Genomic DNA, 25,288 nt, shown 5'->3' with positions numbered 1-25,288 from the left:
CCTCTTCCAGACAAACTGAAGGACCAACGGGGCCACTCTACGCGTCCTCTAACCCCGAATACCTCAGTGCCAGTGATGGTAAGAGCAAGGAGGGCTTCTGGGCCTTATTTAGTGTGGGGTTCTTATAGCTGCCTTTTGAAGCCCAGACCTCCAAAAGTCTTTTGAAAGGCTCTTGCTCAACCCGTCCGTGTCTCTTGGCAGTGTACGTTCCTGATGAGTGGGAGGTCCCACGGGAAAAGATCACTCTGCTCCGTGAGCTGGGCCAGGGCTCGTTTGGAATGGTGTACGAGGGGATTGCCAAGGACATCGTGAAGGGAGAGCTGGAGACCCGCGTGGCTGTGAAAACGGTGAACGAGTCGGCCAGCCTGCGGGAGCGCATTGAGTTCCTCAACGAAGCCTCTGTGATGAAAGGCTTCAGCTGCCATCACGTGGTAAGCATCGCTGGCGGCTCTGGTGGTCGCAAGTGAGAGCCCCATCCTGTAATATTTCTTTAACGCTTTGAAAGCTTGATGTTCCGGTTACAAAAGCAGCCATTCTGCAGAAGCAGTTGATGAAAAGAGCTGGGATTTTCCACGTCTGATTTTATCAAACACACCAACCTCTTTGCATCGTTTCCCTTTGGCCCTGTCAAGTGCTCAGCCAGGCAGAGCCCTGGGTGCTGCTGCAGGCTCTTCTGCTGGCTTTGTTCTCACCCCTGTTCTCACAGCTGGGCTCTGCCCCGTGTGCTCTTACACAGTCCTGGCAGAACTTCTCCTTTGTTTTCCAGGTTCGCCTCCTCGGGGTGGTCTCCAAGGGCCAACCCACGCTGGTGGTCATGGAGTTAATGGCACATGGGGACTTGAAAAGCTACCTCCGCTCTCTGAGACCCGATGCTGAGGTACAGACGGGGAGAGGCGGTGTGTTGTGGCACAGAGCAGCTTGGTTGGTGTTTTAACACTGCTTTATTTGTTGTAGAATAACCCTGGTCGTCCACCACCGACGCTGAGAGAAATGATCCAGATGGCTGCAGAGATCGCCGATGGCATGGCCTACCTGAATGCCAAAAAGTTTGTTCACAGAGATCTGGCAGCTCGGAACTGCATGGTTGCAGAGGACTTCACTGTAAAAATTGGAGGTATTCAGTTCACGGTCAGAAGATAATTCAGTGCATCATATCTGTGATGTATGTGAAGCCCAGGCCCAATCCTTGCAGGTATCCAAGGCCACGGAAGGGCCTGGGCAGCCTGAGCTGCTGGGGGACACCCAGCCCACGGCAGGGGTGGGACTGGATGATCTTTAAGGTCCCTTCTGACCTGAGCCATTCTGTGACAAGCCTTTTGAAAGTCATTTTTCTTCCACAAGAGCCAGTTTTTAACCGAAACCCATCTAGAATAAGTAAATATAAAATCCAAAAATAAATGAAAACCCGACAGCTTGGTGGTTTTTCAGACCTCTTTGGACATAAAGCCAAAGCAGTGGGATTTGGGCAAAAAGAACTCAGTTTTACTTAAAAGGAATGAATTAAAATGGTGTTTAGAATAGAATCTGTCACTGAAAATTGTAACTTTGGAGTCTCTATCACAGCTCTGTAGTAATTAACGAAAGGAAAGCTGTAGGGAAGAGGAGTTTTGAGTGTTAATGACAGGGTGACCAGTGATGGCAAGGAGCCCTGCTGGGAGTGCGGCAGGGGCCTGGTGCCCAAGGAAAGCATCAAGAGGTGGTGTACAGTGAAAGCAGCATGGAAGGAGAGACATGAACACACCCCATTGCTTTTGTCAGACTTCGGCATGACCAGAGATATCTACGAGACGGATTATTACCGAAAGGGCGGCAAAGGACTTCTGCCTGTGCGCTGGATGGCGCCCGAATCGTTGAAGGACGGCGTGTTCACAACCTACTCAGATGTGTGGTGAGTTGTACTCAGCGATCCCAGGTGGATCCTGGATGGGAAATTCACTGTTCTGACACACGAGGTGCAGGCAAAACACGGCGTTGTTTTGAAACCCTTTTCTTAAAATGCAGTAATCCTCGAAGATATGAAGACTCACTTGTAGATCTCTGGTATGTTTCTCACCAGGAGTCTTGTTTCTTTCTTAGGTCATTTGGTGTTGTCCTCTGGGAGATAAGCAGCTTAGCAGAGCAGCCGTATCAGGGACTCTCCAACGAACAGGTGCTGAAGTTTGTGATGGATGGAGGATACCTGGATCAGCCGGACAACTGCCCGGAGAGGCTGTAAGTAGTGGAGCAGTGCCAGTCAACAGAGCTGCACTCCCTGGGAAAAGTGTGGGCAATGCAGGCAGCCCCACAGATGGCATTTCTGACCCACCTCTCTCCTGGGGAGAAACAAAGCAGAATTCAGTGAGCCATCTCTCACAGACACTCAATCAGAGCATCCTGAGTGAGACCAACCCTTGACACTACAAGGGGAAATCAAACCAGCCTGGGGCCTACACTGTGAGTACAGAGTAGAGAAAGTGAAATTCACAGCACAGGAGAAGCTTAGAATGCAAGTAAGCATTGCATCAACTGCCCTAAAAGAGGACACTGTCTAGAGGCAGAGTGCAGAGCTCCTCCCAGAGGAGGTGGCAGCCTGGAGGCAGACGTTCTGATGTATGGGGTTAGGGGTTCCTGTCCCCCACTGCTTGTGATGTCCAATGTCCATGGGCTGGGGTGACTGCATCCCCCAACCGTACCCAGATGCTCCCTAAGCTGCTGCTGTTGGAGTGTTTAAAAAGAATCCTGTTAGTAAGCATTCAGCCTGAGCAAGGTGTTGGGACTGAAGGCTGTAAGGAGCCTCTGGAGCAGCGTGCAGAGTGGGGGGAAGGAGCCCTGGCTGGGAAAGGGAATGCCAATAGTAGCTCCCTGTTCCCAGCAGCCTCTTATACCATCCCACTGCTGGCCAAAGCAGCGCTCCCAGACTCAAAAATAAACATGTTTTGTGAGTACCTTTATGAAAAAAGCCCGCTGTCTCTTCTGGCCGGTTGAAAACTCCAGTTTGAAACTCTTTTTGTACCTAGGAGATTTGTAAGTTTGTTCTTTGTGATATGGTAACACGTGACCTCTTGCTGCAGCTTTTCTCTTGGGTTTGTTGTTCACAGGGCCTCTGTCCTCTGCACAGCTTCCCCTTTTCCGTGAGGCTGTAGAAACTTTAGGCTGAGTTAAAATTGAATGAATTAAAAATTGTGAGATGTGCGCACACACACACACACACACACACACACGGAGTGCATGAACCGCAGCCCTGTATCGTTTGGAAGCTGAGTCAAGAACAATAGAAGGAATTGGAAGGAATTTTTAGTCTAGACAGACATAGAGAAAAAGCAGTGAGAGGATGAATGGGAAAATGGAGATGGGAAAGAGAGCCACGGCCTCGGCTGGAGTGGGGGTGAGGGGTGGGGAGCAGCGTGTGGGCAGTCCTGCTCTGTGAGCTTCTGCCAGTCGTGGAATTGTTTCTTCCAATCCCCGACTCTTGTTTGCCCTCACCCAGGCACAACCTGATGCAGATGTGCTGGCAGTACAACCCCAAGATGCGCCCCACCTTCATTGAGGTCATCGAGATGCTGAAGGAGGATTTGCACCCCAGCTTCCAAGAGGTTTCCTTCTTCTACAGCGAGGAGAACAAACCTCTGGAAACAGAGGAGTATGAGATGGACTTCGAGAACATGGAGAGCATCCCCCTCGATCCCTCCTCGTACACACAGAGGGACAAAGCCCTGGGGAGGGACAATGGGCCCTCCATGGCCCTCAAGGGGAACTACGAGGAGCACATACCTTACACTCACATGAACGGTGGCAAGAAGAACGGGCGGATCCTCTCCATGCCCAGGTCGAGTCCTTCCTAACGCCTCCCGTCGGCCCAAGGGTTGCGTCTGCTTTTCTCCCCTCCACAAATCTCAGGACTCTTTGTTATTGCTGCCACAGTGTATGACACACATCTACAGACTCTTCAGATTTTTAATCATCTTATGATTAATACTTTTTTTTTTTTCCCTTTTTTTGCCAAGTTGACTGGTTGTCAGTGGACTTATCTGTGAACATAAATGGAAGAGGTTTCCATGGCTGCTCTCCTTTCTGTAACCATGGTTTCAAAACAGGAAGCGACCGTGTCAGTTCAACTAAAGGAGGAGCATCTGCGTTTGCCAACAACAGCCGTGAAATTCGCCGCTATCTGAGCTGCGGTGTAACGGTGTGGAACAAACCTCAGCGGGACAGAAACGTCTCCAGGAGAATTCCAGGCTTCAGGCATCCTCGTCACTACAGCCGAAGGGTTCAACACAGCGGTCGGACGCGCCAGATCCTCAGATTGACCAAGAGCTGCTGCTTTCGTACTTTTTCAATGGGTTGAAGCCCAGGGGTGCGTGCGTGTGCGTGCGTGTGTGCAGTATATATATGTGGGTGTATATGTATAGCAAAATATACACTTCTGGTTTTTGTACATAAGTTTTGTACGTTCTCACGGAAGCTTTCCTCTTCTCGGAAGCGTGTACTTCTCTTTTCCCCATTTCCCTGGAGTGACCGAATCCTACACAGATTATTTTTATACTGAGGACTCTTGGGAGTAGGTTTTCTCTCATTAAGAAATGAGGAAAATATGCTGAGAGCCAAAGGAGCAGAAATCTGAGATTTATGGGTCCTTTCAAGACCAAACGAAGTAGGAGTCCCCAGACCTGAGAAATTGTTTTCTGTCCTTGCAGCATCGAGTATATATATTGTTTGTTGTAACATATTTAAAATGTCTTTAGTTTAAATTTTAACTTCATATAAATTATTGACTGTTTATGGTCCTTTCGAGGAGGGGAGAGTTCGGGGGATTGTTTGGTCTTAAAGTGGTCCAAAGATTTCAGAAGGAACTAATTTTAGCCGGTTACCCTTTTAGGAGCTATGAAGTACATGTTAGGTTTATACTTGACAAGGCTTTGTAAAACACTTTCAAGATTTATGCAGTGCAGTGCATCGGCCCCGGGCGCAGCGCTGCGGAGCAGTGGTGGCCCTGGTTGGGCTGAGAGCACCGCCGTGTGCTGCTCCTGCTGCTGCTCCACCTCGCTGCCCTCCTGCCTCCCTGGGCGCCGCGCCGGAGCTGCGGGGGCTGCAGGAGCTCTGCCCACAGAGGAGACGTGGATGGGGAGAGAGGGTGCTGTGCGAGAGCGGGGCTGGGTGGGCTCAGCTCTCCCCCTGCCCACGCGTTTCCCTGGCCGTGCGTTGGTGGGGAATGTCGACTTCCATCCGTGCGGACCGAGCTTTGTTCTGCTGCTGTTTGCATGAAAGACGGAGCTGATAAGCACGAAGCGTCAGAAAATAAGCGCCAAACGAAACGCGTCTCGTTCTGATGAGGGAGCGTGCTGGCAGGGAGATGCTAACGGCGAAATGCAAAGGTTGCCAGCAGAGAGCCCAGAGCCCCGCTGTGCCCAGCAGGGACATCGCTGGGGTTCTGCGAGCATCCGTGTGTGGGGAGAGCCTCTGCTTTCCAAAGGCCTCGTTTACATTTCTTCTGCTTTACCACGTAGCCACTGTGCAGCAGCTCTGTGCTACACTGCAGGAAAGAAGACATATTCTCACACTTTTCTAAGGAAGAGAAGCTTTTCTTACTAGAATTTTTTTATTTATTTTAATATATAGAACACTGTAAAAAAAAAAAGCTAAATCAATTTGTTAAAGAAAACACGCAGAATCTGTAAATCTGTATCCGTAAAATTGGGGCAGGTGGATGCGGTGGGGTTGTTTTGTCCTGTTCTGGTGCAGTCTACCTCAGTGTTTCTTAAGGATATTTTTAATACTGCGCACCTCAAAACCTGTTCCGATGTTGTGGGCTGGACCTGGTGAGGGTCAGCGAAACCAATATCAGCTGATCCCAATTCTGGGGCCGGAAGGGAGCGGATGGAGCAGCTCCATCACTGCTGATCGCTGTTCTTAGTCGTAGTGACCAAAGGAAACTGCTTCCAGCTCCGAATGCACAGCAGCAAATTTGGATCTGATGCTCTGATATCATCTTAGTTCTGTTGCGATTGAAAAAAAAAATAAAGCCAACACTAAAAAAGAGCCATTTAATGGACGTTGTGAACAGAGGGGCGAGCGGCGGCCGCCTGCAGTGAGCCCTCCCCATTGTTGTGACATCTTACATCGCAGTGGTTGTGACTGCAGGAATTGAGCTCTGTTTGCACAGGGCTGCGCTGGCTCTGGCTCTGCAGCTCGGCTGATATCAGTTGGCTCTGTGGGCACACACAGCACTCCAGTCGCCCAGTGCAGGGCTGTGTGTTGGGCCTTGCAGGCGTGCTGTGCAGCTCACGTCGTCCTCTCCGCACTGAGAGCAGCAGTGGTTGGACCCAGGGCTGTGCATAGCAGCCCCACTGCTGTCCTTCCTGCATTGCTCCTGGCCAGGAGCGGCACGGGGCACCCAAGGGAGGATATCCTCAGCCACGATGCTCCGCCCTGATGGAAACAAACAGCCCCAGCAGTTGCCACTCATGACTGTAAAAGATGATGCTCACCTGCGGGATTAGGAAGAGCAAAGGAACGTCATCGTAGAGCCCAGCTCTGAGTTCGGGAAACCCCTCTGCAACCAGCTGCCACGTGAGGCTTCCAGCAGGGCAGCTCAGCATGGTGCAGGGTGCTCTGAGCCTGCCTGCAGTGCTGCTGTCACAGCACAGAGCTGCATGCGCTGGGGAGCAGCCGCAGCCCTATGGGAGCAGCAAGAGGTGCCCCGAGCCGCATTGCGGCTTTGAAAGCCAGCAGAGCAGGAAGCCACGGCACTGCTTTGCTCTGTGCTGTCAGCAGGTGTTGTTGTGTGGGGCTGGAGAGGTCCCAGAAACATTTGTGTGCCATTCAGTGCCCGCCTCCCAAACCCGGTACTTCTCTTGCCGTACAGTGCAGCATTGCAAAGCTCATCTGCGAGGCTAAAAGCCCATCGTGGCTGCTTGTAAATACTGATTGTGTTGTAAAATAGAAGAGCTCATTGTGTGATATTGCAAACTGTGTGCCAGCTCTGGGTTGGGAAACGTGGTAGGAAATAGACCAAGCTGCAAGGAGGGTGTTCTGTGCTGTGTGCGTAGGGAAGAGGCTGCTCGATGGTTGCTTAAGGGTACTCGAAGTTTGTGGGTAGTAGATCTCTTTCCTCCTAAATTTGTATTATAGTAATGGGGCACTTTGCTTAATTTTACTTTTGTTGCGTTTAATGTTGGTATCTCTTTGGAAAAAGTTGCTTACTGTGTTACTGACTGAAGGGTGATGAAGGAGAATAGCAAAGGGGAGCAGGAAGGGGCTGTGGCAGTTACCCCTGAGCCCCCATGGTGGGGGTGGCAGGGAGCCCATGGCGTTCCCTTAGCATCGCTGCGATGCGGATCCGGACCCTGAGGTCCTCCAGGGCTGTCACTGCCAGCAGTGATGCCCAGTAGTGAGCCTGGCACCTCACATGGGGTCAGAGAGGAGGATGGCATTGTGCCACAGCACCCCGCGGTGCTCCGGGGGAAGGGGCTCTCGGATGGGTTGGAAGCGACTTCGGAAGTATGTGAAATTCAAAGCAGGATTCGTTCAGCGTTTGTATGAACTGAATTAATTTGGCCTTTTTATCACCTTCTGCTTGCTCTGCGGTGGCTCCGCTCAGATGGACGTGTGGAGGAATGGGACTTTTCAATGCAATTTGGGAGCTGCCGGTTTTACCAGATCTGCTGTCGTTCAATGTGCATTTCTTTTTAAGATTAAATTGCTTGTCCTTCTCAAAAGTAAGCACTTACTCTCGCAGGTTCAGCAAAATAACTGCAGCACAATGCAAGCGATAGGGGGACGGGTCGAGAAATGACTTTTAAAATATTGTATAATAAAGTTAGTATTAACTCCTACAGCATGGTCACGTTTTTTGCCTACGCACGGTGCTGCAGCACAGGGAGGTGGGGGGCTGAGCAAAGCCCTGCTGACCCCGTGACGGCTCCCACTGTGCGGCACTGGGTGGGTTTGCAGCCCCAGCGCTGGCGCTCATTGAGCTCTGTGTTACCCAACGTTCTGAGCCGGGCCTCTTCCCAAAGCCCTCCCTCCAAGTCCACCTTGCTTCAAACGACCGTTTTTTCCAAACGCTTCTCTCATCACCTGCAAAGCAGCCGCTGGCAACTCTTAGGCCGTTTGAAAAAGGTGAGCTGTGATGGAAAGCGCCGCATTTGGCTTTTGTTTGCAAAGCGCTGCTGGTGGTGGGGCGGCGGAACGCAGCCTGCGGGGCTCCATGGATGCTCACAGCCAAAAGCAAACACTGCTCCGGCTGCAGCCGCCCCGAGAGCTGTGGCAGTGCTTCATTGTGCTGCTCCCACCTTCCTCACCGCGTGTCTGAGCTCACAGCATGCAGGTTGTGTTGCGGATGGCATTGCAGACCCCTCTTGTATGAAATAGAGGATCAAATGTGCCGTGATTAAAAAGAAAAACGGAAAAAAACCTCAAAGCCTTTATTTTATCATTGTTTTCGTATGTTTTAAAGCCGAGCAGTGACCTGTACAGAAAATAACATTGAGTATTAAGAGAACACCCTTGCTGTGTGACAGAATGTTGAGCAATTGACGGTTTATATTAAAATTCTGAATAAATTATCCAAGAATAACTTCCATTTGGTTTCCGCTGTCTCTGCAACACCAAAGGCTGCTTTACCACAGGGAAAGCTCTGAGCTCCCAGCTCAGAGCATGCAATGCTTTCAGCTACAAAATGAGTGGTGTGAGGCCCAAAGAGCCACGGGGCTCAGCTCAGGGCTCAGCTCAGGGCTCAGCTCAGGGCTCAGCTCAGGACTCAGCTCAGGGCTCAGCTCAGGGCTCAACTCAAGGCTCAGTTCAGGACTCAGCTCAGGGCTCAGCTCAGGGCTCAGCTCAGGGCTCAGCTCAAAGCTCAGCGTGGGGCTCAGAGGCTCCCCACCCCGTGCTATGAATTGCCATCAGTGTGAGCAGTGCAGCGGAGTCCTTGCAAAGAACGCTCCTTCTTTTGAGAGGTGGTGGCCACCCCGATGGCACTCCCCACCCCGGTTGGTCTGCGGTGAATTCCAGTGCTGTGATGTGCAGGGATGTCCATCAGCAGAGATTGTGCAGAGCTGATGCCACCTAGTGCTGCCGTGCATCCAGCCGTGGCGCTGGATGGGGCCGAGTGCGGCCTCTGAGCCCATCTGGAGTTCTGTCATCGGAAGAGCGATGAGAAAGAAGCATACTTGGAAATGTCTGGGAATTGCGTCTCCAGGCACAGGTTTGCTCTCAGGATGCAAACAAAGCGTGTCCTTGCTGTCGCAGAGGTCTGCAGGCGGCGATGCGGGGGGGTGCTGGTGTCTGTGTGTCTGTGTGTCTGTGTCCCTCATCGCTCCTCCAGGTGCACCGCTTCACTCAGCCCCAAACCACGTCCACCACTGTGGATGAGGGATGAGCTCTGATCCTTGGGATCCCTGCTGTCCCATCGGCCTGCTGTCTGAGCAGCCCCGATGTGATACTCATTGCGCTCTTGTGGACTTAGAGAAATGAAACCTTAATTCCTCTTTGCTCTTGTGGTTTCCTGGAGCACGAGGTAATTGCTATCCCAAGCGTTGCCAAAGCTGCGGTCTCTGAGTAATTGGAGTGTGAGCTGATCTTGTTCTGATTAGGGCTTGGCTGAGGCCAGCGTGTGCGCGGGGCTGCGGGGAGAGGTGCGTGCGTGGGGCTCCCAGGCCGCCGCCATCATCTCTGTGCTTTGGTTCCTCTCCGTTGCTTCAGTACCAGGGCAGGGCCTGCCGGGCCGGGGTTCTGCCAGCGCACAGCCCTGAGAGCCCACGGTGCGAGGAGCTGCGGGCACAGCCCGTGCGTGCCGGGCTCTCACACTGCACGCAGAGCACTTTTTCTCCGAACGGAACAGGAAGCCGTTTGCAGCAACCACAGTCACCGTGCCCAGCACCGCTCAGCAGCTCCCAGGACCCCGCAGGGGGCGGTTTGGGGTGCACAACCCCGGGAGGGGCGGCCGGACCCCCACGGCCCCATCCCCTGCCATAGGGCCACCACCGAAGGAGCAGCGGTATGGGCGCGGCGGTTTTGTTTGCGCCTTCGGAAAGGGGAAGCGGTGAAGCGGTGCAGCCCGAGGCCCCCGCGAGCCGCTCGGCGGTGTGGATCTTCCTTCCTCAATGAGGGGCTGCTGCTCGCGGTGCACCTGTAGGATCCGGGCTGCGGGGTGCAGCTGTGCTGTGCGAGGACATTGCTGGAGATGCCTGCGGCCCTCAGGGTGAGTTGCTGTCCTCCAGGATGTGTTGTGTGAGCTCCATCTCAGGGTTGTTGCGCGGCTTCCTCGAGGCTCTGTGCGGAAGCAGCTTCACCCCAGCGCTGGGAGGTTGGGGTTTAACCCATAGGGAGTCCTGCCGGTTCCCTTCGGGCAGCACTGGGCTCTGAGCCCCCATGGCTGTGCCCCCAAGTGATGGGTGGATCCCTGCTATAGCTGCGTGGGAGGCGATGCTTTGGGGTTTGCAGCTGGGTAGAGAAATGCTCTTTGCCATCCACCCCTGTGTGACACCATCCCAAAGCAGGCCCCAGAAGCTCTGCCTTGCGAGGCTGCAATCTGCACAGCAGGAGAGAGTCCTGCAGGCCAGCAGCAGCACAAGGGTGAAATCGGGCTCTGTCAGCACGGTGAGGGGTTGAGAGCAGAGCCTGCAGCCAGTCTGTGCTGGGGGAGCCGATGGCAATGGGGCTCAGACATGGCAAGGTGGGAATTTGGTGCCTGTGGGCAGTTTGGAGATGGCTCCCACTGACCCCAGAGTGGTCCCAGATGACGGGGTGGAGCAGGGAGCTTGGGGCAGGTTTGGGTGCACATGTTCTGCTTCCACCCTGCATCCATCAACCAGCGCTGCAGGGCTCTGTGTGCCGTGGGGTCACCAATCCTCAGTCTCCACTGCAGGAAGTCCCAGAGCTGTCACACAGGTGGGAACGCCGGAGAGCAGGAATTTCTCTCTGGCCGCAGCTCCCATCAGCTGATACTTCTGACAAAACACTTGGCTGCTCCACTCCCCCCTTGGCAGCCCCTGGGCTGCAGCTTGCAGCGCTGCCTTAGACTGCACCGAGCTCCGCTGTGCTCTGAGCCGTCCTCTCCGGCTCAGGGCCGTCCATACGTGGGGCTCTGGGGGTGCCCCAATGTCGGACTCGCTGCTCAACCACTCCTGGCCGTCGTTCTCCAAGCGCTGGAAGAAGCGGTGGTCCTTTAAACGAGGTAACAACGTGTGTGTGGGGAGAGAGGGCTGAGCCGAGCGGGGCGGAGGGGACAGCAGGGAGCTCGGGGTCCCCCCAGCACCGGTGCCCACTGCTCCTCTCCGTGGGGACGCTGCTTACGTGTCAGTTTCTGCCGATCCTTCCGCCGCGTGTCCTTCTCAAGGCACGTCAATGCCTTTATGTGCTGGCTAATGGGTTAAATATCAGTCTTCTGGTTTTGTAATAAATACGTTTTGTTGCTGCCAGCGAGCCGGAGGTCCCAGAGCCTGCAGGCAGCTGTCTGCGTGCTGCCGGCCGAGCGCTGAGCCTCGTGTTGTGTGCTCAGAGTTCGGTGTCCCAGGAGATGTTGGGCAAAATCTCCTTCAGCCTCAGAGTGGGCTGAGGAGCAGAGCCTTGTGTCCAGGGCTTGGGCCAGGTCATGGTGGCTCTTGGGATGGGAAATCCAGTGGTGATGTGAGCTGGCCTCATTGCTGCACAGAGCTGCAACTTGGAAAGGGAGAGGGGAGAGCCCCAGAACAGGAGACGTTCGTGGTCCCAGAGGAGCTGGACACTGCCATTCTCATTGCAAACTTTGCCCTGGGCCCAACAATTTGGGTACAGTTATCTGTGTGGCATTAGAGCTTGAGATACACATCAGTGCTTTTCTCCCCCCTCAATCTCCTCTCCCTTTGTGGATGTGCAGAAGAACCTGGTTCTGAGCTGCCTGGTTTGGAGCAGGAGCAGCCCCCAACCCTGCACTGGGACACTCCACACCGTGCTGGGCTCACTGCAAAGGCTCAACCAGGCTCCTGTGCAAAATATATCAGCCTCAGTGCCCATAAGTACCAGCCGCTCTGAGGAGCATCCCCAGCCCACAGCTGTCCTGAGCTCAATGCCTGGGCAGTACCACAGCCCAGAGGGTATCGGGGGCTGCGAACTCCTCTCAGCCCTGCTGAGCCCCCCTAGCTGCCTCCCCACTCGCTTGGCCCCGCGTGCCCGGAGCACCAGGTCCCAAAGGTAGCGATAAGGCTGCTTGCTGTGCAGCGTGCTGCAGCATTGGACAGCTTATCTTCTCCCCTCCTTCAGCCCCGGTCGCATGAGCCAATCCCCACCTCTGCCAGCACACGATGAGCTGGGGCCCGGCGCGGGCAAAGTGCTCCGCTTTATCCGATTTTGGCACAGTGAGCTCAGCACTTCTCTGCAGTTAAATGCCCCTCTCGTTCTGGTCATCCCGTGGTGCTGTGCTGGGCGAGCGGGGCAGAGCCCGGGGGACCAAATGCTGCTTTGTTCCTATCTGTGATGCCTTCAGAGCTTAGGGGCCTCTATCCCCGTTTGCTGGGAAATGCCCAGCTTTGTTCTGCTTTCTTCTTCCTTCTGGACTCAGCTGGTGGGTCCCACTGACCCAATGGCACCAAACACCCCGAGACTGCCTCAGATGCTGCGTGCCGGAGACGCTGGCCGCCACTTCCTTCCTCCCCAGGCAGAAGCCCAGCATCTCCATGTTCTGCAAAGTCCAGCCCAGCACAGCCCCACTTGTGTGCAACGCTTCGTCCCCAGCTCTGCCCTGGGAATTCCTCTGGTGAAGCTGCTCCCTGCAGCAATAACCTTTTATGGTTCCTGGCCAGAGGCGAATTAAGCAACCGCAATACCTAATCTGCTTAATGTTCCCCTAAACCAAACAGCGTGTGCTCTTGGAAGTGTCATTTTGTCATCTCATCTCCAGCTTCAGCAGAGGAAACGTGAAGGCAGGTGCCTGGCTGTGCCGGGGAGCTGCAGGGCCATTCCCCAGGCACCATGCGGTAGCAAGATGGAGCAGCATCCTTCCAACAGCCAGGCAGGGCCTTGGGGTGTGCCCTTCCTGCTGGTAGAGGGGTGACCACATCCATCTCAGATACAGGGATGCTCCCAGCTCCCATCTGCTCCTTCCTTGTTCACCTTGCCATAAGCTGATGCTTGAAAACACGTTTTCCCCAGTAAGCCCCTCCACGGGATCCCTATGCCCAAGTGTTGGCTCCCTGCACGGTGGTAGCCCAAGGTCACCAACAGAGGACCTAAATGCAAGAAGCCCAGAATCCAACGTGGCTCTCACACATTGCCTAAAATGGTGTCCCCACTGCCGCAGCCACGTGCCGGTGCCCAACGGTCACTGTGCTGCCACTGGCTGCAAACCTGATTTATCGTGTGCTGAACAGCAGTGTCTGAAGTGCCCGGGGGGGGCATGAGCTGCGTGGTGGAGCCGCAGGGGCATCAACTGCAGGCCACATCACAGCCAAAGCCAGAGCTCTGCGCGGCACAGGGAATATTTTCCAGGCCTCCGAGGAGCTGACTCTGATCCAGGGACCCACTTCAGAGCTGCAGGATGGAGCCTAAGTGTGGAGCCAGCTTTGGCACGGCTGCGACCCACCCCGCAGGAAAACACCCCTTTGTTTCAGCTCAACCCGCAGGGCTCTGGCCTCTGTCAGGCTGAGCGCTCACCAGCTCTCACAGCTCCATCTCTGCTTTTCCAGGCCTTGCTCCTCTCTCTGAGGCTGCAAGGGACTGTGAAGGCAGGCAGCCTCCTCCTGCTTCCCTCCTTGTGCTTCTAGAGGAGAAACATTTGTCCTCACCTCCTCACACCTCCCCAGCCCCCTGGTTGCTCCCCTTGATCAGCTTACTCCAGTCTCAATCCCAGCCCATTTCTGAGTTCAACAGCTTTTGCCATCCACCAATGCCTTTGGCTGCTCATCTTCCTGGGGGCTGTGTCAGAATGTGCACTGGTTGGCCAGCACTCTGATTTTTGGTTGCATGTGAAGAGGGGAAATCAGAAGGTGATGATAAGATGATAACGCTCACTGGGTGACCCTTAACCAGCCTTACACTAAGGCTCTCTTAATTAAAACAATGCCTTAATGGGCTGTTTTCTCTGCTATACAACTTAAAACCCCTTTAAAGAGCTGCACACGTTTGAACACACAAATGCTGATTCACACAAACAGCTGGTGCCTGCAGCATGCAGCACGACCCAAACCTCCAGCTTCTCCCTGGCGCTCGCTGCCTTTTGGGCTCTGGCACCACACACTCCTTACTTGCAGGCTGCATCGCGCAGCATTAAAGCTTGCAGGAGGATGCAAGGTTTCTTGTTAGGATCTTCCTTACAGTAACATTTTTACAATTCACTTTCCTGCAGTACGTTGGGTTCCCAGCAGTTTCATGCATTTCTGTTCCTACTGGATAGATACGGTCACTCACAACCTCTCGCTGTTTTCCCCACGCTTTCAGCCCTGCACTGCAGCCGGCAGCCTGGCCTCTCTCCACTCCCCTCAGCTGTGTGCATCTCAGAAGAATAAAAGGCCTCCGTGAGTCATATGCAATGGTTCAGATGGTGGCTAAGGTTTACGCTGTGTCTCGCTGCATAGGAATGTGCTGCAGTCAGCTGGGCGATGTTCTGCGCCGCGCACTGAGGCCAGGCCGTGGTTTTGTTTCTCAATGAGCGTTGGATGCTGTGCACACACTCAGGCTCACACCCACCCAGTGCTCTGCGTGGGGAACATCCACGTGGAGAGGACTGAGCCGGCACTCGGAGAGCAGCGCTTTTCCTCTGCTGCAAAGATGTGGCACTTGGGGATGGGGGCTGGAGGGATGGTGGGGATGGGCCGATGGTTGGGCTGGATCTTAGAGGTCTTTTCCAACCTTAATGATTCTATGATTCAGTGGTGCCTGAAGTGCTCCCATCCTACCGCCCAGTGGTATCCTTGAGAGCACAAGGAACAAGGCAGCGGAGGGCTTTGTTTGATGCCACCCTTCTGTGCAGGGCCGACCCTGGCCGTCTCACGGCACACTGTGATCCCCCGTGTCTTGCAGGATCTGACTGCAAGCCGTGCTTACGGGAGCTCGCTGACCGCAGTCCCTCTGCTTTGGAGTACCACAGCCCCAAGCGTTTCCTCCCATCCCTGATTGCTGAGGATGACACCTTGTTCACCACCATGGCCGAAGAAAAGGCAAGTGTCCTCTTTCCTTCCACTACCACCATGCAGGGCAGCAGCTGGGCTTAGCAGACCGAGGGGTCAGTGCCATATTCAGCAGGGTCTGTGATGGAGTAGGGATGGGAGAAAGGAGTACTGACCCAAACTAACTAGGGATACAAGGTCATAGTGCTTCTGTTGCTGAGCATTAGTGGGAATGAGGCATGGAGAGATGTTAGGGTGGAAGCAACCTTTGTAAGTCCCTGGAGCAAACTCAGCGGGTGGGTATGGGACAGGTCCACGCAGAAGAGCAGCCCCAGCATGGGAAGTGCCCCTTGGCAGGAGGTGTGCGAGGATCTTCGATGGACTCAGTGCTCAGGATGAGCCTTTGCTGCCTTTGCAGGAGGACTCATCTTCCACAGAGCTGGACGTCCCAGCAGCAGACTTACACAGCAGCACGGAGGATCTCCTCTCAGACTCCGCTCTGCACGGCACAGAGTATTACAAAGACCTGGGGCTTCTGAGCCCGCCAGCTAACAAAACAGTGCCAGAGATGGCAGCACGGCCAGAAGCTGCCCCCCAGGCTGCATCTGCCATTTGCTTATTGGAGGAGAGATCGGGGGCTCTGGGAAAAATGTCTGTGGATGTTGCTTTTTCCAATCCCATCTCCTGCTCCATGCGTTATGGTGAGGCCGACTGCCACTTTCTGAACAAAGCTGCCAGCACTGCTGCATGTCCTGCGGAGGAAGATGAAGCTTTGGACCTCCAGGAGGCCTCAGAGTCCTTCCCCACGCTGGTGAGATCCATGTCTACCTCTAGGAGGCACAGCTGGGAGAGCCCCTTGTCTCCTGTGGACTGCAAGCGCAGGTAACAGCCCACGAGGGGACATTTGGTACATACCACGGGATGGTGCTGCTCGAGGTGGAGTTAGAGCACTGCTGCTGGGTGATTTCCTGCCCCAAAGCAGCTGTGTGCTCACTGCCCGTGTTGGGTGGGATGGAGAAGGACAGAGATCGTGCAGCAGGGAGCTTTTATATCTCTTGGCAATAGAAAAATCCTGGTCTTGGGCCCAGGACCTCCCTTCTGGGGAAAGCTTGTTTCTGTCTGGAGGGGGCTCTTGAACAGCACAGCTGCCATAATAGCCTTCATCCTCTGGCTCAGAGGGATCTTTGCTCACTCCAGTGGATAAAGAGAGCCAACACTTTTCTTATCACAGAATCATAGAATGGCTTAGGCAGAGGGAACCTTCAGTATCATCTGGATCCAACCATCTGCCGTGTGCTGGTTGTATCCCACCAGATCAGGCTGCCCAGGGCCCCATCCAGCCTGGCCCAGAACACCTCCAGGAATGGGGCACACACAGCTCTCTGTGCAACCTGTGCCAGGGCCACACCACTCTGTCCCCCTGCCCTTCGTGGCTGCAGAAGAGGGTGAATGTGTGGCCTGATGCTGAGCTGAGAATGGTTTACAGGCCTGGTATCACTGCCGTGCTCCATTCCTGCTTTGGGTTCCTGCATGCACGTTCACCCTGCTGACAAATATATTGATCCTTCTGCTGGCTGGGAGCTAGGTGCAAGCCAACAATGACTATTTATATCTCTCCTCCTTATAAGGTACACTAAAATTATCTCAGCACGAAATCTTGGCAGTTCTTTATCAAGCTCTGTCTCTGGTTCTCAGACCCATTGTGCCGTGTGCCGTGGATCATTCACAGCTTACAGAGCAACAGGCACACGAGTAGTGGTGCCACAGAGCAGCTGTCCGCGTTGGTCTCCTCAGTCAGTGATGAAGCATGTGTGAGTGGAGGGGCAGGGAAGGGGAACGTGCCCTGCTGTCCTCTAAGCAAATGCTTCCTGAAGCCCAGCAGTGGGAGCAAAGTAGCAGTGAGCTGCAGGCAGAACCTGCTGCAGAGAGTAAGATTTTCCACCGAGCCCTATCCACCATTCTGTACCTACACTGCTGGCACTGCAGCAGCATTCGGTGTCCAGGAAGCCGTGGGGTGCTGGGGGTTGCCCTGCCCCTCGTTTCCCAGAAGAGGGTTTATTTTCCCTTCCTCAAAGCTGGGACCAGAGGGGCAGGATTTACGACATGATGCCACGCTGGTGAGTCGACAAACGACAACATCTGCCATTTCTAAATGCCCACGGTGCACTGCAGCCAGTGGGGCAGCGGCTTTTACAAGGGTGAGACAGCTGTGGAGTCCCAGGAGCTGCTGAACATCCCAGCATGGGACATCCCAGGTGACTGAGGAGCTCATGAGCCAGCTGAGGGCAGCCAGACAAAATGCTTTTGTTTTCTCGGTGTCCAAGCTGACTCTTCCTGGCATTCCCCCTCCCATATCCTGGTGTGGTGGCCCTCCTTGTCTTATCTGTAGGCCTTTTAGGACTGTCAGGACATGGCAGGGGCTGTGCTGTGCCTGTCACTAGGGATGGCCTTGCTAAGCTGGCTTCTTACTCTCTGCCGATTTAGGTTCAGCTTGGATACCACAGAGAGAGGCAGTGATCCAGAGCAGGAGGAGGCGGAGAAAGGGAGCGGGTCCTGCACACAGCCTCGTGTGTCCCTGCAGCTGCCCGGAGGGAAGCAGGGAGCCTGGAGCAGCAGTGAGGGCAGCATGGTGATCAAAGTGCAGATAGAGCCACTGCGACCCAGCGGCACGGCCGGCCTGGGCTCAGGGGAGGCGGTGAGTGTGCAATGGGGTGCAGCGCCCTGGCACTGCTGGGTGGGCACACAGGGTGGGGGGCTGTGGGAAGGCAGGGATGACTGCTGGCACTTGGCGTGGGAGCCCCATTCCCTGCCTTGCACCTTGCCAGCTGTGCCCTGATGGAAGCTCTCCTGGTGCACAAAGGACTGAAGATGTCCTTGACTTTTTACTGCTCTAGGAACGTGTCGGTGATGGGAAGAGACTGAGGCCACTGTCCATCCCTTCAGCCTGCAAGGCTGCCTCCCCCCAGGCACCCTGTGGTTTCAACACTTCTCTTTCAGCCGTGGAAGGTTTGTAGAGACTACATGAATAGCTTCAAATGAATTCAGCTTATCTGTGATTAAGTTATAAAACCAGAGATGCAGCCTCTGCAAGTCTAGACAGCCTCTGCCCTTCTCTTCCATGTGGTCTCCAGAAGCACCCAGATGAAGTCAAGCTGACTTGGAGTCTGATCTCAATTCAGAGCAGTCTAAGCACAGATATGTCCCCAGTGACTCATTGCCATGTATTGGTCATTCCCCACTTATACAAATCAATGACAGTATCCTAGGAACAAATGTAGAGAATTGTCCAGAAGTAAGTAGAGGAACAGCATGCAGGGAAGCTGGAGGGTCTCTGGGTGGTGCCAGCCCCTATCATCTAGCTGCAAGCAGGAATTCAGTGTAATACAGACTGGAGAAGGAAGGTGTGATACAGAAAACCAGGGTGTCTTCTGAGAGTGTTTTCTGTTCCAGGTGTTGAACCCCCTGCTCTGGAGATGCTGGAGAAGGACCACGTGTCCCCAGACCAAGTGTAGGTATTGTCAGTCCTGGCTGTTTTGAGATGACTGAGATTTTTGTGTGCATCTGAGCTACTGGACATCCATCAACAAGCTATAAGGAAGATCCCACTCTATGCTAGGGCACGGCTCAGTAGTTGGTTGTAGACTAGTGCTTGATTCTTTGTGGGCTGCAGAATTTCTTTGCAAGAAAATTTTCTAATTTTTTGCTTTTCTTCTGCTCTATCCCTCATAGGCTAATAGTACAGCAGGTACTTCAGGAGCTGAAACAGTATCATGGGTGAGTGTGTCTGGTAGAGAGATTTGGGCAGGGAGGTCATTGTTCTGCCTGGGATCTATGCTCAGATGAGGTGCAGAGCCCAGTGGTCAAGCAGGGAAGGCACCAGAATCACCATATCCTTCCAGTGAAGCCAGGCAGGATTTGCATGAATATGTAGCACTTCACATACTTCTTCTGTATCTCTGCCCATCTCCAAAGATCTGCTCTTGTGTCTTTTGCTATGTGTCTGATGTCTTCTCCCTGAACAGGGCGAAAAAGAGAGTTTGCGTGCAAGAAGGCAGTGATTCTTCCCAGCAGAATCTCACCTGGTTTGAGTTCCTGTCTAATGAGTAAGTGAGGTGGGCAGTAATCCACACACTTTGTATCCATGGAGCAGACTCTTATTTCTAGCCCCTCTTCATCAAAGCTCTACTGCTCTACTAATGGCGTGCATGGAATATTGGTGTCTGCCATGGCTCAGCCTGGATTGTGGCCCCATTGCGCATGGCTTCGACCAAAACCAGTGCTGGACAGAATCCAAAAGCTCATGTCCTTGTTTTCAAGAATGACTGATGTTGAACCAGGTTTTCCAGGGGGTGGAGAGCCCAGGGACGGGGTCCTAAGGCAATCCTTCTGATAAACTTCATCAGTGATCTCTTTGAACTGTGCTTGGCCAGTTATCTTCTCCTTAGGTAAGATGATTTTGGTCTTTTTCAGAAATGAGGACAGTGGAAAGAGTGAGAAAGCAGAGAAAGGCACAAAGGTGATGCGACGCCTGAGTTCCCTGCGGAGCCGTGTCACCGGGTCCTGGCAGAAGGATAAGGTGAGGGAGAGATGCACTGCTCTGCTTTGTGCCAGTCCTGCCTGCTTGGTTTTACCAACAAATTGTGAGCAGTGCAAGGTGTAACGGAGCTATGTTGTTCTCTCCTTCCAGGGTAAGAACAAAGAGCAATCAAAAGAGAAGGAGAAAGAAACAAAGGAGCCAAAAGAGAGTTGGAAAGAGGTCAATCGGCACCAGCTTGTGCCAGGGGTTTTCTCCAGTGGCACCAGCTGCTCGCTGTGTGCCAAACCTCTCGGGAATAAAAGTGGTCTGCAGTGCCTGAGTGAGTATGGCTGTCGCTGCTGCTCTGACCCAGCCTGGCTGTCACCCGCTCCCCATCCCCCGCTTCTCAGGACACCCATTCCCCTGCTTCAGTCAGCCTCATGGGTTTCATGGGTTGCTTCACTTTTCTGCCTGGCTCGATTTACCCACCCTGCTGCTTGGCCCGGCTTGGTTATTCTCCAGATAGTCTAAATGATCACTAAATCCTGCTGGGCGATATTTTATCCCTGTTATCTTTGGCCACTGATCATTTCCTACCCCTTTACCCAAAGGAGGCTTCTAGGTCAACTTTAACAAGCTGTTTTTACACAAAGCTCTGTTTTGCCCCTGCTGCCTGGGTGAAGCTGCTTTTTAGGCTGTTTTTTAACTAATGCAGTGATGAGACAGCTCAGCACCTACCCTGGGTATGTGCATAGGGATTCCTGGAGCACCCAAACCCTTAACAACTAACACAGCAGTTCAGTTGGGACTCCCAGGATCTGCATGGATGCTGCTTTTCAGATGCATGCAGCGCACAAGAATGGCAGCTGTGCCTTTGCAGGCATGCATGGGAGACTGTCTTCTCACTGCTTTTCCTGGGGCCTTGCTGCACAGCGTTGGCTGATTGACAAACCCTGTCCTCAGGGCACTGAAGAACATTTTAATTCCTAAGGGGCTGCCTGTGGGTAGATTAAATCTTTTGGAAATGAGAGAATTGCTCTCTTTCTCCACCCTGTATCCTCCAGTAATTCTCACGCTCAAGTGAAGAACTCTCAGAGGCTCTTAAGGTCAGTACAACCTTCCTGGGGCAGAAGCACTGGCTGCCCTTGGGCACATGTCGTGAGAAACGTACTCTCCCTCCAGGGCAGAGGAGAACTGAAAAGGACCACAGGCCATTACTGAACATTTTAGAGGCATCACAGCAGAAAGTAGAAAGGAGGGAGCTGAGTAAGAGGAAGTGCTTTGTGTTTTGTGGACATTTTAGAGGGGACTCCAGTATTTTGAGAAGAATGCTTTGCTCTTCCTGCCTGAGGAACCTCTTAGTGGAGGCTCTGTTGGCAGTGCTGCATGCTGCTTTACCAGAAATACCTGAATCTGAGCAGCTGTAGAAAGTCTTTGCTCTGTGCTGCAGCAAGAGCTTGGAGCCGCAATTTGTCTGCTCAGGGGTCACTGCCAGGGTGAATGATTCTTCTCTCAACAGCAGTTTTGGAGCTCTACGATCTCAGGGGTTGGAGCTATCTGTCTAAATGGCAGTGTGGCTTGGCATCGTAAGTGTGTGGGGACTGGAGATCAGTTATATTAACCTTTACCTTGCTTCTTAGACTTACCATGAGATATCCATGTTCTTGAGTGTTATTAGCATTCAGCAGAAAAACTCCATGGTGACAGAAGAACTGCTTTGTGTTTGGGACTGACATTTCGTTTGGCTTTCTGGGTTGCTCGGGGATTACGCTGCTTAAGCTAACGAGGGTGGCTGGGCAGCAGAGCTCATTTTCGTGCGCTCCCCTTGCAGTGGCTTGAACTAAGACTGAGCAATCGTGCGGAGTTCTGTGATGCTCATAACAATTAACGGCCTGTCTGCGGCCAGGTCTGTGTAGAGGACTTGTTGCAAGACAGCTGTTAGACTGAGAGTGCCTATATTTGGATTACGCTGGGCTGAAATCTTTGCAAGCTGCTGCTGGGCAGCAGAGTCGATAGCTGATATCTCCAGTTGCCGTGACTGCAGCTGGAGCAGTGAGTGGTCTCCTGATGAGTCACTGATAGGGCTCTGGAAAAACAAAATTTGGGCCACCGTGCAGCTGGAGTGCTGCGCCTGTCCTTCAGACGTGAGAGCCGCTCTGTCAATGCTGAGCCGCAGCTGCTGCCAGAACCTCGGGATATTTCCCCATCTATCTGCTTTGGCCCGCAGCCACCTCCTGGCCCACCTCTCGGTCAGGTGCTCCTGTTTACGTGATCTCCGTGGTATTTTTAACTGCAGCACCACCGTGTGGCGGAAAGCGAACCGGGCTCCAAGAAAGAGAACAGAAGAAAAACGAATATAGAAAGGGCTGGGCTGAAGGCAGGGAGAGGAAGGCGGGAACGAGCTGCATAAATCATAGCAAAGCTCACCGTTCTTCTGCTAGAAGCGGGCATGCCAGCTATGGAGAAGGCAGGCAGCCTGGGTGCCTATGTGTGGGGTCACCTGCTTACCTCTACATCCCAGTTCCTCCCCTCTGCCCTCGCATGCAGCACAAAGCCTCTCGGTGCAGGGAGCTCCAGGTTCAGGCTCCCAGACGCGGTGTCAGGACTCTGGCAGGGACGAAGAACAAAGAGCAGTGTTTATGGTAACTGGGATCTCAACAGCTGTGGCCACCCAAACTTTGCTGTTGTATAAACTTTGAGATGAGAGCCTCTGGGTTTATTGTTCACCTGGAAATGAAGAAAGCTCCTTTTGAGCCTCAGCTGTCAAGGGTAGAAAAGGTTCTGTGCCTAAATTAATCCTTTCTTATAAACATGCTTCCAGTGTTTATGCAATGGCAGTTAGATGGATCCCAGGAAAGCCCTGGCAGGAGGGAGCTCTCTGAGCAGGCTGAGCCATGGAGGGGAGCCAAGGGTGTGATGGCAGGATTGCTTCCCTCCCAGTGACCTGAGCTTGAGCACTGGGGTAAAGGTGGGACATCTGCGACTTCTTTCACTGAGACTTACATCTTCATGACCTTATGGGAAAGGTGCAGCCTCAGTCCTCTTTGTCAAGGCCAGATCAACTGTCTTCTTCTAAAGCAAACCTAAGGTTGCTGCTGATGTTGCTTGGTAGGTTTTGGTCAGGCCAGCTCTTGGCCTGGGCTTGAAATGCAGCGTGTGAAATTCAGCTCTCATATTGCACTTGTGCCTACACGCTTCTGCTTTTACAACTCCCAGTGCAACATCAATAGGCCAATAAGGGAAGGAGAGGTTTTCCTTACAATCAGGAGGATGTTGTTGATTTTCTGTTGTGAGATATCTGCTCACAGCCTGCACAGAGCCCTGGGAAATCTAAAAAGCAGCAGGCAAACTTAAACTTCGTATTTCTGGAAAGAGACACAACTGCCAAAAAGCTTTTGTTCTGGAGAAAAGGAAGTTTGGTTGCTGTAGCACGATGACAGTGATAAATGGACTGCTTAGAATGAATGATTACTGACAGGAGTGCAAATAAAACAGGCAAAGCCAGAGCGACTGTGATAGGCTGTGGGTTACTGTAGTCACAAGGCAACACAGTGGGATCGAGGGCAACTGTGAAAGTGGTCTGTGGGGCTGGTTTCAGTGGAAACACTGAACCAGGAATCTGCAGATGTACCGCCAGCCCTGCTGAATATTCACAGCAACTGTTGAGGTTTTAGAAAAGGAAGCTGAAAAGATATGTTGTTCTCTCAGTGCTTCTTTGCTTTTCACTTTGTACTTTCTGGATAGAATTGCCTTTATCTGGAACATTTCCAACACGCTGTTCCTTGCATTTCCTCAGTAGCTCGTACACCTGGCCTGACAAGTGCAGCAGGCTGTGTGACAGCAAGCTGCTTGCTACCCATTCTGTAAGAAAATCTCTATTATTGTAGAGAATTACCCAGGATTAGAAAGCTGGTGCAATGCTCTTTTCTTTGCAACCCAAACCTTAGCTCTAAGCCATGGAGTATTTCAGCCGGTTGCTATGCCAGATTTTGCACTGATTCTGTGGAGATGCCCTGAGGCCAACCACACAAGCACAGCATGTTCTCTCCATGAAAGCTGTCACTGGGCAAGCTGCAGTGCTGAAGTTTAATATTATAGCGAAGCACAAAGTTTGAAGTGTCCAAGGATTCATTTGTCACAAAGCAGCAGCCAGCTGTTTACCCTCAGACTGCTTTATTTAATGATTATTTCTCTGTATTACTTTAGTGCTGAGGGGCCCTGATAAACAACTGGGATCTTTTTGTACTTAGTCCTGTACAGCAGCAGAACAAAAGGGAACATTTCTGAAAAGCTTGCAAATATAAGATAGAAAAAAAAAAAAATCAATGAAGTAGGTTGCAACATGGAAACTAGAGACAATATTGGCCTCGTGGCAATAGATTTCAGCCCATCTCCAGCCAAAATGGTGTCAGATGTGTGAAAAGCAGTGTGTGAAAGCTGTAAGGTGGGTTTTAAGCTTTGCTTTGTAATTGTGCATGTTGCATTGTCAGGCTTGACAGGCAGCTTGCACATGCACATTAAAACATGACAAATCAGTGATGGAGCTCAGCACTACAAGCTCAGAGCAAAGCAGACTGGGTGGGAGAGGAGGTTGTAAGGTGTTCTGATTTCTCCTCTCTCCAGAGAAGTCTTCTTTGGTGGCACTGCGCTAGCACCAGGTCAAGTCACAGATACTATCAGTACCAGGGAACCATTTTTCCAGCAAATTAGTTACACAAGTCAGCACACAAAGCTGCTGACAGTGAAGCTGTGCCTCCTTTGCTTTTGCTGCGAGGGCGCAGTGCTTGCAGGGCAGCTGGGACGTGAGCGCTGCCAACCCAACCCAACACCTCGGCAGAAGTTGCTGCAAACACATTGTGTTGAACAGCAAATCCTGCCAGGCTTTTAATGATGAACTCCGTATTTAGAGTAAAGCCCCGGCGCTGCACAGACACAGGCGTTGCCGTGCTAGAGCTGTCACTTGAGGTGCTGTGTGCCATCTATGAACAGCCCGTCGTCTCTGTTGGTGCTGCGGGCAGGCGCTGACGGAAGGCAGGGCCCCTGGAAACTCACACAGAGCTGTTCCTCAGGGCTCTGCTTTAGGGCCTGTTCTCTTTCATGTTTTCCTGAATGACTTGGACGTAGGACGAGGAGGTGTTCTGAACAAGTTCGCTGGCTCTCCAAAACTGGGAGCTGTTGACTCCACCGAGGCTGGATAGAGATCCTTCCGGAGGGATCCGGACAAATTAGAGAGCTGGGTAATCACCAGCTGTGTGGAGTTTAACAAGAATAAGTGCTGGATTCTGCACCTGGGCAGGAGCGGTTGCTCGGCCCAGCAGGGCGGGCTGAGGGGAGCTGCCGGCGGCCTGCGGCTCCTCACAGGAGAGCTGCCAGAGCTCAGAACGTTTGGCCCCTCTCAGGCGCGGGCTTTGGGCACTGCTGCGCGGAGCCCGGTGATGGACTCGACGATCCTTACGGATCGCTTCCAACTCGGGTTATTCTTTGTTCTATGACTCGCGGTCCCTGCGGGGAATTCCCCCAGGAACGCAGAGCGCGACGAGGAGCGCGCTGACCCCGCCCTGCCCGGCCCTGCGCCGTGCGGCAGGGCGCATGCGCGGCTTTGCGCCCTCCGCCCCTTTTTACTTCCGGGACATAGAAGGGCGTTTCCTGTTTCTGTGGCGACCGTTCCCGGGACCGGGAGTGCAGCTCGGCGGCTCCCCGGGGAGTCCGGTAAGAG

General features: G+C 53.2%; 2 protein-coding genes across 4 annotated transcripts in view; both read left to right on the top strand.

The window, feature by feature from the left end:
- The window catches only part of INSR (insulin receptor), a 34,982-nt gene extending 27,171 nt beyond the window's left edge, over positions 1–7,811 (top strand). The window contains exons 15-21 of the mRNA XM_010725063.3: positions 11–78; positions 202–431; positions 767–877; positions 955–1,114; positions 1,759–1,888; positions 2,077–2,211; positions 3,467–7,811. Coding sequence (XP_010723365.1) covers positions 11–78; positions 202–431; positions 767–877; positions 955–1,114; positions 1,759–1,888; positions 2,077–2,211; positions 3,467–3,821 — 1,189 coding nt within the window. The 3' untranslated portion in view covers positions 3,822–7,811. The remainder of the gene's footprint in view (positions 1–10; positions 79–201; positions 432–766; positions 878–954; positions 1,115–1,758; positions 1,889–2,076; positions 2,212–3,466) is intronic.
- A 1,923-nt stretch (positions 7,812–9,734) lies between these two features.
- Positions 9,735–25,288, top strand: part of ARHGEF18 (Rho/Rac guanine nucleotide exchange factor 18) — a 42,496-nt gene continuing 26,942 nt past the window's right edge. For 2 of the 3 annotated variants that reach the window (XM_019610100.2, XM_010725061.3), the window contains exons 1-10: positions 10,205–11,152; positions 14,971–15,107; positions 15,475–15,938; positions 17,541–17,751; positions 17,951–18,062; positions 18,507–18,564; positions 18,786–18,830; positions 19,079–19,159; positions 19,527–19,632; positions 19,744–19,912. In XM_019610100.2, coding sequence (XP_019465645.1) covers positions 11,077–11,152; positions 14,971–15,107; positions 15,475–15,938; positions 17,541–17,751; positions 17,951–18,062; positions 18,507–18,564; positions 18,786–18,830; positions 19,079–19,159; positions 19,527–19,632; positions 19,744–19,912 — 1,459 coding nt within the window. In that variant the 5' untranslated portion in view covers positions 10,205–11,076. Of the gene's footprint in view, positions 10,178–10,204; positions 11,153–14,970; positions 15,108–15,474; positions 15,939–17,540; positions 17,752–17,950; positions 18,063–18,506; positions 18,565–18,785; positions 18,831–19,078; positions 19,160–19,526; positions 19,633–19,743; positions 19,913–25,288 lie in introns of those variants that run through there. The other variant, XM_010725062.3, reaches the window with a different exon arrangement.

This window comes from Meleagris gallopavo, chromosome 30, assembly GCF_000146605.3.
Source record: "Meleagris gallopavo isolate NT-WF06-2002-E0010 breed Aviagen turkey brand Nicholas breeding stock chromosome 30, Turkey_5.1, whole genome shotgun sequence".
NCBI lineage: Eukaryota > Metazoa > Chordata > Aves > Galliformes > Phasianidae > Meleagris > Meleagris gallopavo.
This window is presented reverse-complemented; position numbering and strand designations above follow the sequence as displayed.